At 34.6% G+C, this 17,448-nt stretch overlaps 1 protein-coding gene across 8 annotated transcripts in view; it reads left to right on the forward strand.

Annotated features, from left to right (window-relative positions):
• Window positions 1-17,448, forward strand: part of KANSL1L (KAT8 regulatory NSL complex subunit 1 like) — a 120,469-nt gene that overhangs the window by 11,137 nt on the left and 91,884 nt on the right. For all 8 annotated transcript variants that reach the window (XM_045559510.1, XM_045559518.1, XM_045559516.1 and 5 more), the window contains exon 2: window positions 3,540-4,656. In XM_045559510.1, coding sequence (XP_045415466.1) covers window positions 3,569-4,656 — 1,088 coding nt within the window. In that variant the 5' untranslated portion in view covers window positions 3,540-3,568. The remainder of the gene's footprint in view (window positions 1-3,539; window positions 4,657-17,448) is intronic.

Consider the following 17,448-nt stretch of genomic DNA (forward strand, 5'->3'; position numbering starts at 1 on the left):
TTGTTGATTATCAGCAAAAAGTCTTGTGATGATTTTGTGTTTAAAATTATAGATCAGTTTGAGGAGAGTTAATATCATAATGATATTGAATAATCCATGAGCACATTGAATTGCACTATTTATATAGGACTCTGATTTTTTTCATTGGTGTTTTCTATTTTTCAAAATATAGATCACATTTTATTAGATTTATACCTATTTTTGGAGGTACTGGAATTATTTGTTTTTAAAATTTCTATTTTCAATTTTTATTTCTAGTATTTAGAAATATAAATGATTTTTATATGTTGACCTTGTATTGGTTCTAGGAGGTTTTTTTGTAGAGTCAGTGGGATTTTCTTTGTAGAGGATCATGTCATCTGTGAATAGAGACAGTTTTACTTACTTTCTAATCTGTATGCCATTGTAGATGTTAACAGAGTAGAAGATATAGGTCATCGAATTGATCAAGTGACAACTTGAATCTTGGAAAAATTTTCCAAATGCTAGCTTGTTTTATAATTATTTTTTTATTTTCATAAAAGTAAAGTGTAAAATGCAAAAAAAAAAAATCTGGTTATTTTTGTTTCCTCATTTTTTTGAATTTAGGATAAATGAGATCTACTGTATATTAAATATAAGATTTACTGCATATTTTTAAGATATTATATAAAAGTATAGAAATTTTGAGACATACAGAATTTAGGGGAAGATTATTGCAGAAATCTCTGCATTTCTTGAGACATTATGTAGTGAAGTAGATATATAAAAAAGGCAAACATCTATAATTTTATCACCCAGAATTAATAACCATTAACATTTATTTATTTTGCATTTAGTTTTTTCTTCCAAGTTATAAAATTTTGTATTAATAGTTAAAATGCAAATTCTCTTAAACCATCACACTTAGTTCTGTTTCATGGAATTTATTTGATACAACTACTGTTGCAAGTTTGGTGGTATTTTTCTGGTTTCCTTTTTATTCTTATAAACACACACGTACATATACATACATATATATGGTATTGAGGCAGGCAGACTGGTTGGTTTCCTGTTTTGATGTGGTCCAAAGGAGGGAAGCAGAGGCCCCTTGCTCTAGCTGACGCTTGCCTAAAGCCCCTTATTCAATCTGTGGCTTGCTGAATTTCTAGCCAATTAGAAGCAAGAGACCAAAAACCTGCTAACCACAGTTCCTGCTTTAGAGGGCTAGGGACTTTCCCAGAGCCCCTACAGGCCCAGTTAGGCTTAAGCTCCAACTCCGTGCTTTGACGTAACCCTTCACTTTAGAAAAGCCCAATAAAACCAAGCCCCACGCTATCCTCAGGGAATAGCCCGAACCTTTCCTTTCTCTGTGCTAGCTCCCTTGTGCACAAGCTAAATAAACTTTTTTTCTTCGTTGCTATGTCTGGTGATCTCTCTTGATTTCTATCCTGGGAGATAGATTACAATAACCCAGGGATGTTAATAACATTGTGGCATTAATTTGTATTATATATATGGTACTGTGCTTTATATATTCTGCACTGTTCTTTTGTCTTTTTAACTTAATGTTGTTTTTGAAGTCTCTCTTGGTACTCTAAGTTATTCCTTTTTAACTATGATATAGTATTCCATCATGTTTTATTATCCATGTCCATTGTTAGAAGACATCTAGATTGTTTTGAAAGAATGTTTTGCTATTGCAAGCATTGCTCTGTTGTACCTGTGACAAACATTTTCTTCATTATGATCAAATTACTGAGCCAATTTATGGTCCCAAGAGATGTGAGAAATCTTTTTTTGTTGTTGTTGATAAAAGGTATCCAGATTTTATTAACGTGTACATGAGGAGTGATTACCCCAGATGTGAGAAATCTTGTTTACCCATATCCTCCTAATAAGTGGTATTTTCAGACTTAAAACATTTTTGTCAGTTTGGTGGTTGGAAAACTGGGCTCTTGTTTTGGTAATATGTATTCTCCTCATTACCAATATGATTGAGTATATGTTTAATGACCATTTAGATATCTTCATCTGTGAAATGCCTGACTACTCTATCCTTTCCCCATTTGTAGGAGTTCTTTATATATTCTAGATACTAATATTTGGCTATTATATATGTTGCACATATTTTCTCCAAGTCATTTGTAATTAACTATGTGATTTTTTTTTTATTACATAGAAATTTTTGTGCCTTTTTTCCCCTTCTTGGTCATTCTTGCTAGTCTTCGCAAAGAATCAGCTTTTGGTTTTGTGTTTTTATTTATTTTTTATTTTTTTGAGGCAGAATCTCACTCTGTCACCTGGGCTAGAGTGCCGTGGTATCAGCCTAGCTCACAGCAACCTCAAATTCCTGGGCTCAAGCAATCCTCCTGCCTCAGTCTCCGGAATAGCTGGGATTATAGGCGCATGCCACCATGCCCGGCTAATTTTTTCTATTTTTAGTGGAGACGGGGTCTGGCTCTTGCTGAGGCTGGTCTCGAACTCCTGACCTCAAGCGATTCTCCCTCCTCAGCCTCCCAGAGTGCCAGGATTACAGGCATGAGCCACCGTGCCTGGCCTGGATTTTGTGTTTTTGAATGGGAATGAAGGAAGTAGAGTTATAGCTAGCATCTGGGGACATGCACTGTGATAGTATGACTGTTTAAATGACTGTCACCTATTGTGTGTTGAAACAAAAATTATGGAGTGTCATAGTTATAAATTGTTAGCTGCCTTTACAAACTTATAATTGCTAATGATGTAAAAAATCTTTACTAACTATTCATGATTCATAATTTTTAATGGTACTGGATTACCTTTTTCTGTGAGTCAGAATATATGGTTTATATTTTTGATAAAATATAATTAAATTTGTTTAATTATGGGATTAATCTTTAGTGGTATCTGACACAGTCTCCACTATTTTCCAGGCAGGAGTAATGTCCTCTGTAAAGATAACTGATGAGTATCCATTTAGGAAAAGGGAAAAAATTGCAGATACGTTTTCATGAAAAATTTATACATAATCGCAGATAAAGCGAGTTTTCACTATTATGTTATTTTTAACAGCTGTGAAGTTATATGTTTTTGTTTGTAGTTCATTTCACTTAAGTCTTCTTACTAACAGATTAGTATATATTAGTTCTTGTTATTAGTACTGTTCAAGTTGTGAAGATTAAATTCAGAATTGGAAGTTTGGAGCAGTTTATTTTATAAAGATAAGTAATTCTTACTTTTGGCTGACAGTATGGAATTAAATCACATTTTCAAGTATGATTACCAGATTCTAGGTTGGAACTTTTTTCTTTTGACTCCCACTAAACATTGTCAAAAAATGGAATTCTGAGATGTAATTACATCCACAAATATTCATTGAACAATTATTGTGCTAGGCTTTAATTGGAATTTTGGATATTAGGCCCAAAGTTAGAATGAAGAATAGGTTAGTCCTTATTGAGATAATGTTGGGAATTGTGAGATGAAGAGTTTGGTTCCTTTCATGTTTTAGTCAGAAATATCAAAATTATTGCCTTTGGAAAAAAGTGGAGGCAGAAAACTTTTTTCTAGATATTTGATCATTTATTTTTACATTATTTTAGGTTTCCAGTAATTATCTGCAGGAATCGCCATGACCCCAGCTCTGAGGGAGGCAAGAGCAAAGGGTATCTGCTTTTCATCTTTGCCAAGTACCATGGAGTCTGACAAGATGCTATGCATGGAAAGTCCAAGAACTGTAGATGAAAAGCTAAAGGGAGACACTTTCTCTCAGATGCTGGGATTTCCGACTCCCGAGCCTACTCTTAATACTAATTTTGTGAATTTAAAACATTTTGGCTCTCCTCAGTCTTCAAAACATTATCAGACAGTTCTTTTAATGAGTTCTAATTCTACATTAAATAAATACAATGACAATTATAAACAAAAAAAAATAGGGGAGACCAATTGCAATAAGCTGAAAAACATACGGTGTAATGGCAGCAACATTCAGCTCAGTAAAATCTGTCATTCTCATTCTGAAGAGGTCATCAAAAAGGAACCTTTATCAGATACCACAAGCCAGTGCATGAAAGGTGCACGAATTATTTTGGATTCAAATGTAACCAAAGACACTAATATAGATAAAATACAACTGCAAAACTGTAAATGGTATCAAAAGAATGCACTTTTGAATAAAGTTACTGATGCTGAGATTAAAAAGAGTTTATTGCACTGTGCTCAAAAGAAAATTGGACCTGCCCACTCAAATGTGCCTATTAGTTCTTCAGCTGCTGAAAAAGAGGAGGAAGTGAATGCTCGTTTACTTCATTGTGTAAGCAAACAGAAAAGTTTACTTAGCCAGGCTAGAAGAACTCAAAAACACTTGCAGATGCTCCTGGCAAAGCATGTTGTTAAGCACTATGGTCAGCAAATGAAATTTTCTATGAAACATCAACTCCCTAAAATGAAGATCTTTCATGAACCTACCACAATTTTGGGTAACAGTTTACCTAAATGCACTGAAATTAAGCCAGAAGTCAACATATTGACTGCAGAGAATAAATTATGTGATGATATAAAAAATGGCTTTGCACAGTGTACAGCTGCAGAAATCCAAAGGTTTGCACTGTCTGCTACAGGGCTGTTGTCTCATGTTGAAGAGGGTCTGGATTCTGATGCAACTGATAGCAGCTCTGATGACGATTTGGATGAATATACCATTAGAAAAAATGTGGCAGTGTAAGTGCAAAATTATTATTATTAGACCTTTTTCTGTTCCAAATATAACAGCAATTGTTTTTAAGATATGTTAAAAAGAAATAGATTTTCTGAAATCTTAATGTCATAATCTTTAAGTTACAAAATTGTGGTGAATTTTTAAAATGTTTTATTAAACTGTTGTGTGTGAATACACACACTCAACACAAAATTTTAAAATAAATTACTAAACTGTTCTATCTAGGAAAAACCCATACAGGAATAATAAAACTAGTTAGCTATAAGTAAGCCCTTTTTCCATTCTTGAATAGAATAGGCTATGGACAAGGCCTAAATCTTTATTTAAGTGATCTAGTCAATGTGTATAGATGAATCAAAAAATTTAAAGTCTGCACATAGGGAGCCCTTGTTGATTTGGGGAGTTTATCAGTTGAGAGTACCTGTAAATTGACCTGGTACTTTTTTTTTTCTTAACTATTTATATACTCATTGTATTCGTAGCTTTCAGCTTTTTCCTTTACCAATTCAGTCAATATTTGCTGAGTTAATATAACTAAGACAAAACTATAATATCTGCTATAAGATACCTACTGAATGCTTATTAGGTGCTAGACACTATAGATTCAGTTGTGAGCAACATATTCACAACCTCTGCTCTCTTGGGCATTTACTTGAGAGAGAGGTATCTCGATATGAAAAAATAAAAGCAGAGAAAAATAATTTTAATAATTATACCATGATAACACTCCTGAACAACTCTGTCCAATAGAAACTTCCAAGATGCTAGAAGTGTTCTAAATCTATGCTATCCAATAGGCACTAAACTCATGTGGCTATGGAGCACTGGAAAATTAGCCAGTGTTACTGAGGAACTGAATTTTCAATTTTGTTTAATTCTGTTTTATAATTTAAATAGCCAGATTGAACATAATTTTTAATCTAGCTTTCAGGGAATCTGTTACTGTCCCCAAATCGATGTGAATTACTGTGTGTATATATGGCATTTTGTATGGGGAAAAAGTCTTATCATTTTTTCAAATTCTCAAAAATGAATGAGAATTATTATAGAATTAGAAACCAAACATTTTACTCACAAATACAAGATCAGTATATTAATTTTTATAGAGAGAAATAAAACATAAAGCAAAGTGAGCATTCTAGTTTTTTGGTAATTGAAGACTATAATTGAAGTTTGTTTGAATGTGGGAGTTATAATAGTTATTGAGCATAGATTATTTTTCGGGCTGGTATTGTACTGGTTGCTTTACATATGATATCTTATTAATTCTTTCAATAATCCTGGGAAGTAGTTATTGTTATTTCACTTAGGAAGAAACAGACTCAGCATGGTTTAGTAATGTGCCCATGGTCAAAAATCCAAATAAGTGATAGAGCCACGATTTAGCCCATATATGTGTGACTCTAAACCCATGGTGGTTCTCTTATAACATGCTACTTTCTCAACATTGTATCATTGATGCTTATAGCTACAAGAATTATTAGGCACATGTGTTCTGAAAGTCCAGAAATTTATTAATTTTTATACTTACAATACTTTTGAAGTTTTTCAACTTAATAAAATTTAATAGGTAAACTTAGTAAATTAAGTATTTACATTTTTGTTGTTAAGAGCTAATAGACAGGTTTGTCTCTTTTAAGGTAGAAATAGAAATAAGAAAATTTTGTCTTTCCAGACTACTTTGACCAATGATGCTGTTTTCATTAGTATCTCTTACATTGATTTCCTACTGCATTTAGTTTGCATACCATTTGTCCTTTTTTTTTTTTTTTGAGACAGAGTCTCACTCTGTTGCCTGGGATAGAGTGAGTGCCGTGGCGTCAGCCTAGCTCACAACAACGTCAAACTCCTGGGCTCAAGCGATCCTCCTGCCTCAGCCTCCTGAGTAGCTGGGACTACAGACATGCGCCACCAAACCCAGCTAATTTTTTCTATATTTATTTTTAGTTGTCCATATAATTTCTATTTTTAGTAGAGACGAGGTCTCACTCTTGCTCAGGCTGGCCTTGTACTCCTGAGCACAAATGATCCACCCACCTTGGCCTTCCAGAGTGCTAGGATTACAGGCATGAGCCACCGCACCCAGCCACCATTTGTCATTAAATCATATTTTGTCCTATATAGTTTGCTAATATATCTATTAGTCTTAACCATGTCTTAAGGGTAGAAACCACATTTTATACTTTCTGTTCATCTCTTACAGACCAAGTACATCATTATTGATTGGTTAGAACATTTTGTTTTAAGATTTGCATTTACTCTTTGAGTTTAGTGAGAAAACACTAAGCTCAGACATTTGTATAAAACATATACAAATGGGGAAATTTAAACTATTGAAAAAATTTTTTTATAAAACACTATGTCTTCCATTTCTTTTTTTGTCAACTCTGCCAATTTATTGAGGTAAACTGAAGTAAAGTAGCCTGGAAAAAATTGGGTTCTGGTTTGGAAAGTTTATTTCTCATACTCTCTTTATTTTTCCCATAATCAGCTAGAGGGGCTTTAGGGACTCTAGGCATACATTTTAGGAAAATAATGAATCTAAGAAATTTAATATCAGTTCTTTAAGATATACTTTGAGCCTCTTACATTATTGACCTTTTACTATTATGATGCCTTGACTATTAAAGCCCGTGTCTATATTTCTAGAGGTCAAATAAACTTCATTCTAAGGTCAACCACATCTGCTATATAGATCAGTAGTAGTAAATTTATATAATAACTCTTTGAATTCTTTAATTCACTGAATTGAAACTTGTTTTGGTTGGTTTGGTTTTTGGGTTTTTATTTTATTTGCTACTTAAAATCTGTTCAACATATCTTGATTTCACACATCTTCCCATACATTAGATATTAAATTTTGTTTCAAATATTTTTACTAATATAATTTCTTGTGGGAAAGATTATACCTCAACATTTTATTAATTTTGAAGTTGACTGAATTTTGAGAACAAAGAGCACAACTTTATTTGTATCTCTGGGTGTGAATATAAAAATGATTTCTGTTTTTTTAAGTTGGAATTAATCAATTCTGTTTTAGGTTGTTAAATTCATTTTTAAATTTAAAACATTTATCCTGATAAGTTTACTTTCCTTCTTTTAAGTTTATTTTTATTATTTTCTTCTCTACATCTGTGGAAACTCACTTTTTCAAATCTAAATGAATATTTTTGACATAGAAGCTTCAGAATTAAACCTTAAACCTAAATAGTAGGTAAAAAGATACATTTTGTGAATCTAAATTTTTAAGTGAGTGCCAACACAATTAAATTTTCATGTTGACTATAAAGAGTTCTCAACTTATCTCTCCAGAGTGGCAAATACTAGAGTTGACTTCAACTTAATTTTAAGCAACATAAGGACGAGTATTACTCTTTCTGTCTTTGTATACTTACAGCCTAGTATTGTTTTCTGTTTAGTGGTTGCTTGGTATTTGAGTGAATGAATGATTATTTCTGTATTCGTACATGTAGTTGTAAAGATACAAAAATTGGAGTTGACAATCTATGAAATTTCTATGTATATGGTTTTTTCTTCTTTCCTTCTGGAGTTGCTTTATCTTTACTTGATGGTTTTTTCCCTTCCTTCTTTTGTTTCTAATACCAAAATGGCCACAAGATGTATCTTGTACGTCTTAGACCCTCCGTGAATGTGTATTCAATGACTGAATGAACAAAATATGCCAAAATATGGACATTTAAAAGTGATGATTTTATTATAGTATTTAACGGTTGTAACTTTTTAAATTGATAAGTAAAATATATATTTACCTTTCAAATCTTAGATTCTGTTATTATATGCCTTCTATTTTTTTTTAGGATTATAGCCCTGATAAGAAAAACAAATTTCATTTTGATCAGGAAATTAGCTGTAAATGAATATAATTGTTTTAGGAAATTGGGAAGTGCTCATATTAGCCATTACTATTTCTATTGTTGTTTTAAATATATATTTGACTTGCCCCTTTTATTTTCCCTCCAAAAATGTAGACAATAGATTAAATCATCATTGATAGGCCGGGCGCGGTGGCTCACGCCTGTAATCCTAGCTCTGGGAGGCCGAGGCGGGTGGATCGCTCGAGGTCAGGAGTTCGAGACCAGCCTGAGCAAGAGTGAGACCCCGTCTCTACCAAAAATAGAAAGAAATTATCTGGCCAACTAAAAATATATATACAAAAAAATTAGCCGGGCATGGTGGCTCATGCCTGTAGTCCCAGCTACTCGGGAGGCTGAGGCAGTAGGATCGCTTAAGCCCAGGAGTCTGAGGTTGCTGTGAGCTAGGCTGATGCCACGGCACTCACTCTAGCCCGGGCAACAAAGTGAGACTCTGTCTCAAAAAAAAAAAAAATTCATCATGATATTACTGATAGACTTTAATAATAACTTTTGGTTGAGAGGCTAGTGTACATTAGAAGTAAAAAAAAAAAAGGTCAGTTTACTTCAGAAAAGATAATTAGGGATACTTTACAGTTTTCTGTAGGTTTGAGATATAGTCCTTATACTGTAATATGAATGGAATTTTTCCCCCAATGTTCTTTTCCTTTGGTGAAGGAGCCCAGGCTCTGGACATTCTTGTGTCACAATCATGGCTTGCTTTGTGACCCTAAGCAAGGTTACTCTTACCCATTCTGAATCACATTCCTTATCTTTGATTTATCATAAAGAATTCTGAAGATAATTAGATGAAATTTTAAATATAAAGTACCAGTACATAATAAGGCATTGATAAGGCAGCCAATAAAGGGTGCCTTATTAAGCAACTTACTATTTTGGAAAACTGGAGTTTCATATTGCTGGTAGAAACTTGAAGAGCCAATGTAGAATACATGCTTCAATGTTAACTCATTTGAGAGGTGAGAATTGGGGGTATTTTTACACTAATTCCCATCAGTTATTGGTTGAAAGCTGCTACTGGTAGTGTTAATTCCCTGGCACTTCCCTTCTGCCACTTGGGTGGCAAAGTAAGCTCCAGCAATACCAAAAAGAAACCCTCTATGAAAGAAATGCAGGTGCTGGCAGTTGGAAGTCAGGGCCCTGTGCACTGAACTGGTTAAATGTGAGGGGATGTGGGTGGGTCACTGACAAGAGTCTGCTACAATTATGTTTTCATGTGGTAGTAAAGCTTTAGAATTCTATCATTTCTTTTCTTTTTTCCTGAGGAATGATGATCAGGTACTTTTTTCCAGGATGGCATGTTGGGGAAACACAGATTTTGACACATGCATGTTTTAGTCATCCAAGGTTGTAGAAAAGGATGAAACATAGTTTCTTGTCTTATTCCAGGAAGCCCACCAGTATCTTCCAAATAACACAATTGTTTCAAATGGGAGAAAAAAATTCGCAACATTTCCCCAAATTGCTCCCCATATATTCAAATTTTCTTTGAGTTTTTACTTACATATATAGATAGGCAGGCTTACTAAGGAAATTCTTTTCAACAGATTTAGGCATTCACCAAGAAATAAGGGAGAATTGTTGATGTTTAGTTAGAGTGGTTGGATGAATCTTTCCAGACTGAAAAAGAGAAAAAGACCAAAGTAATTTTTTGGAGACCCACAGATATGAATACTCATAGTTTTGTTCTTGCTTTCCTGTTTTGCCAATGGAAAGGAAAAGAATTGAAGAGCTAGGTGATCTAGTATTTCCTTTTGAGAAATTGGATAAATAAAAAAAAAGTAGAAACTCAGTGTGAGATTCAAAGGGTAAAGAAACTGATAACATTCCATTAATAAATTGCAAAGAAGAGTAACTTTGTATAATATGAAGTTTACAAATTGTTTTTGCGTTTATTATCTTTTTTATTTTCCACACTTCTGACATAGATGGGAGAAGTTTGATTTTATTTATTTTACTTGCAAGGAAAACAAAGAAAAAATTGAATGAAAAACAATTCTAGAGAACTTGCAAATGATACTTGAGTGAAGAACCTTCTTCCATTAGGAGAAGCAGAAAGGAAGTAAAGGGCAGCAATTCAAACATGTAATTGTGAAATGGATTAGCAGCTAAAAAATGGTAAAGAAATGTTTTATACTGTAGTGTGTGGACATCTTGGAGGAAAGTAATACTTCAGTTAAAATAAGTTCATTCAGTTTTAAAAAGGCATTTTTTTCAAGTAATGTGATTTTAAAAGATAATATGTTTACTATATTTTCTCAGTGTTATAAAGTTATTTTATGGCAGAGCTGGGATGTTAGCTAACTTCAATTTTAGGCTGTACTAGTGTATCTAAAGACTTTAGCTGGCTTAGGCCAAAATTAAATTGACTGAGGCATTTTCGACGTTCAAGTCACCAAAAGAAAACAGAAAAAGTATTTTGTTTGTTTTAACTGGAAAAGGAAAATTAAGATATTCTATAAAGTTGAAGTTTTTCTATCAGAAAAGCATCACATTGCTTGTATATGTATACATTTTTAAAAATCTTGCTCTAAACCAGTGAATTACAATCCTTTCTTCTTCACCCCAATATATCAGGGGATGACTAAGTTAAATAATTGTTTTTATTGTCTTGATTTTCACAGGATGGGGAAAGACACAGAAACTTATTCTTTTGGACCATGTTGTTTAGAAAACTCTAGAGGTGATTATAATGTAACTAATTTTCCTTGAAATTGCTATATAATATGTATCACTTAGAAGTTTTTTATACTTCCATTTTAAAATAAGTCACCTTCATAGAAGAAACAAAATGGCAATTTTGTCCTATATGGGGAAAGCAGAATAGTAAAGCCCCTTTGGAGTAGTTATATAATATCTAATTTTATTTCTCAGAAGGAAATGACCACCTTTGTTTTCCTAGTTTTGACAAGAAAGTACAGCTTGGGAGAATGATATCATCAAGATAGCAGAGTAGGAGATACTAGCCTTCATCCTCCCACCATAAACAAGAAATAGACACCTATCCATGAATGAAAATCATTTTGGGAGGGCTCAAGAGTCCAAGTAAGAACCTGAAGCAACACTGTGGAGCAAAAAACAAAATGGAGAATAAGTACAGAGAAGCTGAGAAGATTAGCATACCTGACACATCTGGAGAACGAAGAAGGTGGCCAGGAGCTTATCGGTATTAGGCATGTGGTGGGTGCCACCATGGTCATCAGAGCCTGCTCTGCAGATAGCACCAGCATCTTTTGCCACCGAGATGACCAACAGCCATCACCACTGCAGACCCTCCAGAGGAAGATACTGCTGGACCACCCCACCACCACCAAGAAGGAGCTGCTGTTGTGGCACTCCAAGATGAGGGCCACCATCCTCCCAACCCCACATGCACCCCAGACTCCAGAGCTTCAACTGCCCATGCATACCCCCACATAAGGCCCTGACTTCAGGGCTGCTCCATACCTGTCCACATTCCAGACTCTGGCCCTGTGGTCATACCACATGCACTCTTACCTCAGACATGAGAGCCATCACTGCTATAGGCTAGTCTTTCCCAAAGCCTAGAAGGCTGGGGTGTTCTGCATGCACCTGTGTTGCAGACATTGGCTCTGTTGCCACTCTTTTTTTTAATTTTTTTATTTTTATTTATTTATTTATTTTTTTTGAGACAGAGTGTCACTCTGTTGCCAGGCTAGAGTGCCATGGCATCAGCCTAGTTCACAGCAACCTCAAGCTTCTGGGCTCAAGCAATCCTCCTGCCTCAGCCTCCCAGGTAGCTGGGACCACAGGCATGCGCCACCATGCCCAGCTAATTTTTCTATATATATATTTTTTTTAGCTGTCCATATAATTTATTTCTATTTTTAGTAGAGACAGGATCTCGCTCTTGCTCAGGCTGGTCTCAAACTCCTGAGCTCAAACAATCCGCCCACCTCAGCCTCCCAGAGTGCTAGGATTACCAGCGTGCGCCACCACGCCCGGCCTCTCTTTGAGCACTTGTGCTTCTGACATCTGAGCCACCACCAAAGCACACTAGCCCATTCCCCAAAACCCAGAAGCCCTGTAGCCTCTCATGTACCCATGCTTCAGAAACCAGTATGGGTTAATCTGTACCCCAGGCCCTGGAGCTGTGTTTTCTCTGTGTGTCTGCACTCCAGTTACTATCTCTGGTGCCACAGTGAGTAAGCATGTGCCCCAGACCCTGGAACCACTGTAGTTCTGTTTATGCTGGCACTTTGGACTTTAGCACCCTGGCTACTCCATAAGCAATCACATCTTGCACAGTTACCAATGTGGCATCGAGGGCACCTGCACCTCAGACATGGGTGCCACCTCAGCCCCTGGCTCTGGAGCAGTGGTTTCTCTATGAATGCTTGTGCTTGAGATCCCAGCTCAGTGGCAGCTTCATAGATGTGACACATGAGACATTATTGCCGCCAATGTTGCAAGACATATCCAGCGCTAAGAGAGCTTCCCTTGGCCACAGCTTCCCTGGTGGGAGAATAAGAGATCAGGAAGACCCTGTGAGCCTTCATGACCAAAGCACCCAATAGCCTTTGCTGCCTCGATGGACACTGACTGCTGAGGACCCCTGCCATCTTTGCCAGTGCCAAAGTCAGTTGACAGAGCTGTACAGAGATCATACTGCCATGTCTTCACTGGAGCCAGAACTGTCACACATCACCCCGCTTGTGTCCTTGTACCCACCTGTTGGTGAAAGACTTTACCAATCTGTAAAGTCTGAAAGAGGTGACTGCACCATTAAATATGCAGACATTAATGCAAAAAAACAAAAAACATGAAAAGCCAAGGAAACATCACACCACCAAAGGAAAACAATAATTTTCCAGTAACTGACCCCAAAAAAATAGATCTATGAATTTGCCTGACAAAGAATTAAAAAAATTCTTTTAAGGAGGCTCAGCAAACTACATGAGAACACAGAAATACAATTCAACAAAATCAGGAAAACACTATGTGAACAAAATAAGAAGTATAGCAGAGAGATTAAAATCAATCAAGCAGAAATTCTGGAGTGGAAAATGAAGAAAATGAAAAATACAATAGAGAGTATCAACAGCAGAATTGATTAAGCAGAAAGTCTGTGAACTCAAAGGCAGGTTATTTGAAAATATCTAGTCAGAAGAAAAAATGAATGAAAAGGAAGGCCTATGTAATTAATGGAACACCCTCAAGAGAGCTACCATTCTCATGATAGCAATTGAAGAAGAGAGGAGGGAGTAAAAAGTGTTTTTTAAAGAATAATGGCTTGAAACTGCAAATCTGGGGAAAAATATTCACATCCAGGTAAAGGAAGGTCAGAGGTCTCCAATCATATTCAAATCAAAGATTACATCAAGATATACCAAAATTAAAGTGTTAAAAATCACAGACAGACTCTTGAAAGCATCAAGAGAGAAGATTCTCACTTACAAGGGAACTCTCAGAAAGCTATCAGCAAATTTTTCAGCAGAAACTTGGCAGGCCAGGAGAGTGTGGGATGATATATTCAAAGTGCTGAGAGAAAAACAAAACAAACAAACAAAACAACCAAGAATATGTTACCCGTCAATGCTGTCATTCAGAAATGAAAGAGAGATAAGACTTTGCCAAACAAAAGCTAAGGGAATTCGTCACCACTAGACCTGCCTTACAGGAAATGGTAAGACCAATTTTTCAAGCTGAACAAAAAAGAATGCTAATTAGGAACCTGAAAACATGAAAGTATACAAGTCACTGGTAAAAGTAAGTAAGTAGTTAATTCAGAATACTCCTAATACTGTAATGGTGGTGTGTAAATCACTTATATTTTTAGTATGAAGTTTAAAAGAGAAATGTATTAAAAATTATAGCTATAATAATTTGTTACAAAATACACAATATAAAAAGATAAATATTGACATTCAAAACATAAAATAGGAGGGGGAGTAAAAGTATGGTTTTTGTATGTGACTGAAGTTATCAGCTTAAAATAGACCCTTAGAACTATTAATATAAGACTTTTTTTTATAAGCCTTGTGGTTACCAAAAACCTATAGTAGGTACATAAAGAATGAAGAGAAAGAAATCACAGCTTACCACCACAGAAAATCATCAAATCACAAAGGAACACAGCAAGAGAGGAAGAAAATAAAAAATAGAAAATAAAAAAATAGAAAAATAAAAAATAAAAAACATAAAAAAATAGAAAATAATGAATCAATGACAGTAATAAATCCTTACCTATCAATAATTACCTTAAATCTAATTGGATTAAATTCTTCAATCTGAAGACATTGTCACTGAATAAGTAATGATAATAAAAAAGACCAAACCATATGTCCTTTATAAGATACTCACTTCAGACAGAAATCTTTAAAGACTCCATCAAAACAGTTAGAATGAATTAATTCAGTAAAGTTGCAAGATTCAAAATCAACATATAAAAATCAGTAGTGTTTCTATACACTAATAGTAAACTGTTCAAAAAAGTAATCAAGAAAACAATCCCGTTTAAAATAGCATAAAAAATGAAATACTTAGGAATAAATTTAATCAAGGTGGTGAAAGGTCTGTACACTGAAAACTATAAAACATTGATGAAAAATATTGAAGAAGACACAAATACATGGAACAATAGCCTGTGTTCATGGATTGGAAGACTTAATATTGTTAAAATGTCCATACTACCCTAAGTGACTTACAGGTTCAATGTAATCCTTATTAAAATCCCAATGACTTTTTCCACATAAATAGGGAACAACAATCCTAAAATTTGTATAGAACCAGGAAAGATCCAGAACAGCCAAAGCAATCTTGCACACAATGAACAAAGCTTGAGGTACTATACTACCTGATTTCAAAATATATTACAAAACTATAGCAATCAAAACAGTATGCTACGGAATTAAAAACATGTATGTATATACCTGTGGAACAGAATAGAGAACTTAGAAATAAATCCACACATTTGTGGTCCGCTGTTGTTTAACAAAGTTGCCAAGAACACACAATGAGGAAAGGACAGTCTTTTTGATAGTGTTGAGAAAACTGTATATCTACATGCAGAAGAATGAAATTGGACCCTTATCTGACTCCATACCCCCATATAAACTCATAGTGGGTTAAAGACTTAAACATAAGACCTGAAACTATAAAACTACTACAAGAAAACAGAGGGAAAAAGCTTCTTGACATTGGTGTTGGCAAAGATTTTTTTGGTATGCACTCCAAAGGATGGAGAACAAAAGCAGAAATAGATGAATTGGATTACATCAAACTAAAAACTTATGCACAGCAAAAGAAACAATCAACAGTATGAAGAGATAGCCTACAGAATGAGAGAAAATATTTGTAGACCATACATCTGATAAGGGGTTAATGTCTAAAGTATTAATACATTAATATATGGAAGTCAAACCACTCAACAGGAAGAAAACAACCTAATTAAAAAATGAACAAAAGACTTGAATAGATTTTTTTCTAAAGAAGACTTACAAATGGCCAACAGGTTTATGAAAAAATGTTCAACATCCCTAATCATCATGGAAGTACCAATTAAAGCCACAAGGAGAAATCATCTTTTTTTTTTCTTTTTTCTGATTGATTGATTGATTGATTGAGACAGAGTCTCACTCTGTTGCCCGGGATAGAGTGAGTGCCTGGTGTCAGCCTAGCTCACAGCAACCTCAAACTCCTGGGCTCAAGCGATCCTTCTGCCTCAGCCTCCCGAGTAGCTGGGACTACAGGCATGCGCCACTGTGCCCGGCTAATTTTTTCTGTGTATATTTTTAGTTGTCCATATAATTTATTTCTATTTTTAGTGGAGACAGGGTCTTGCTCTTGTTCAGGCTGGTCTCGAACTCCTGAACTCAAACGATCTGCCCACGTCGGCCTCCCAGAGTGCTAGGATTACAGGCGTGAGCCACTATGCCTGGCCACGAGAAATCATCTTACACCTGTTAGAATGGCTGTTGTAAGAAAGACAAAGAATAACAAGTGTTGGAGAGAATATAGAGAAAAAGGAAACCCTTGTACACTGTTCAAGGGAAAGTAAATTAGTATAGCCATTATGGAAAATAGTAAGGAGGTTTTTCTGGAAATTAAAAATAGAATTATCCTTTAATCCAGCAATCCTACTTCTGGTTATACATCCAAAAGAAATGAAATCATTATGTCAAATTGATACCTGCACTCTCACGTTCATATTCATTTCTAATAGCCAAGATATAGAATCAACCTAAGTGTCCATGGGGAGATGAATGAATAAGGAAAATGTAATGTTTGTATGTGTGTGTATCAGTTACATAGGAGGAATAATTTCTGGAGATCGATTGTCAGCATGGTAACTATAGTTAATATTATAGTATGTACAGAAAATCACTGACTTACAACGGTTCAACTTACAATTTTTCATCTTTACAATGGGCTTATTGGGACACAACCCAGTGCATTTTGACTTATATTTTCAGTGTTCTCACTATAAAAAGTGTTAAATGTTCTCACCATTAAGAAAAGTATGTAAGGTGACGGATATGTTAATTGGCTTAATTTAATCATTTTTCTGTGTATTATATGAAAACATCACATTGTACACTTTAAATATATACAGTTTTTATTTGCCATTTGTACCTTAATAAAAGCTAAAAAATATTTTTAAAAATCATGAACACAATTTTAAAGTTTCTTAGACAAATCTAAACACTGCAAATACTGTTTAGTTCTAAAAGTGGTCTTTTTATAGAATTGATGTCATCAATATTGTTTTTTAAAAACAATACATTTTCATATCTTAAAAAAAAGCATAGCTCAGGAAGATTTATTTACACTTTCAATGTAACATTTGGATTCCCAATGCATATTTTTATCACATTTTAATGTTTCCAAAGTGAGATGTACCCTATAATAAATATGTATAATTAATATTATATTATTTCC

This window comes from Lemur catta, chromosome 8, assembly GCF_020740605.2.
Source record: "Lemur catta isolate mLemCat1 chromosome 8, mLemCat1.pri, whole genome shotgun sequence".
Taxonomy (NCBI): domain Eukaryota; kingdom Metazoa; phylum Chordata; class Mammalia; order Primates; family Lemuridae; genus Lemur; species Lemur catta.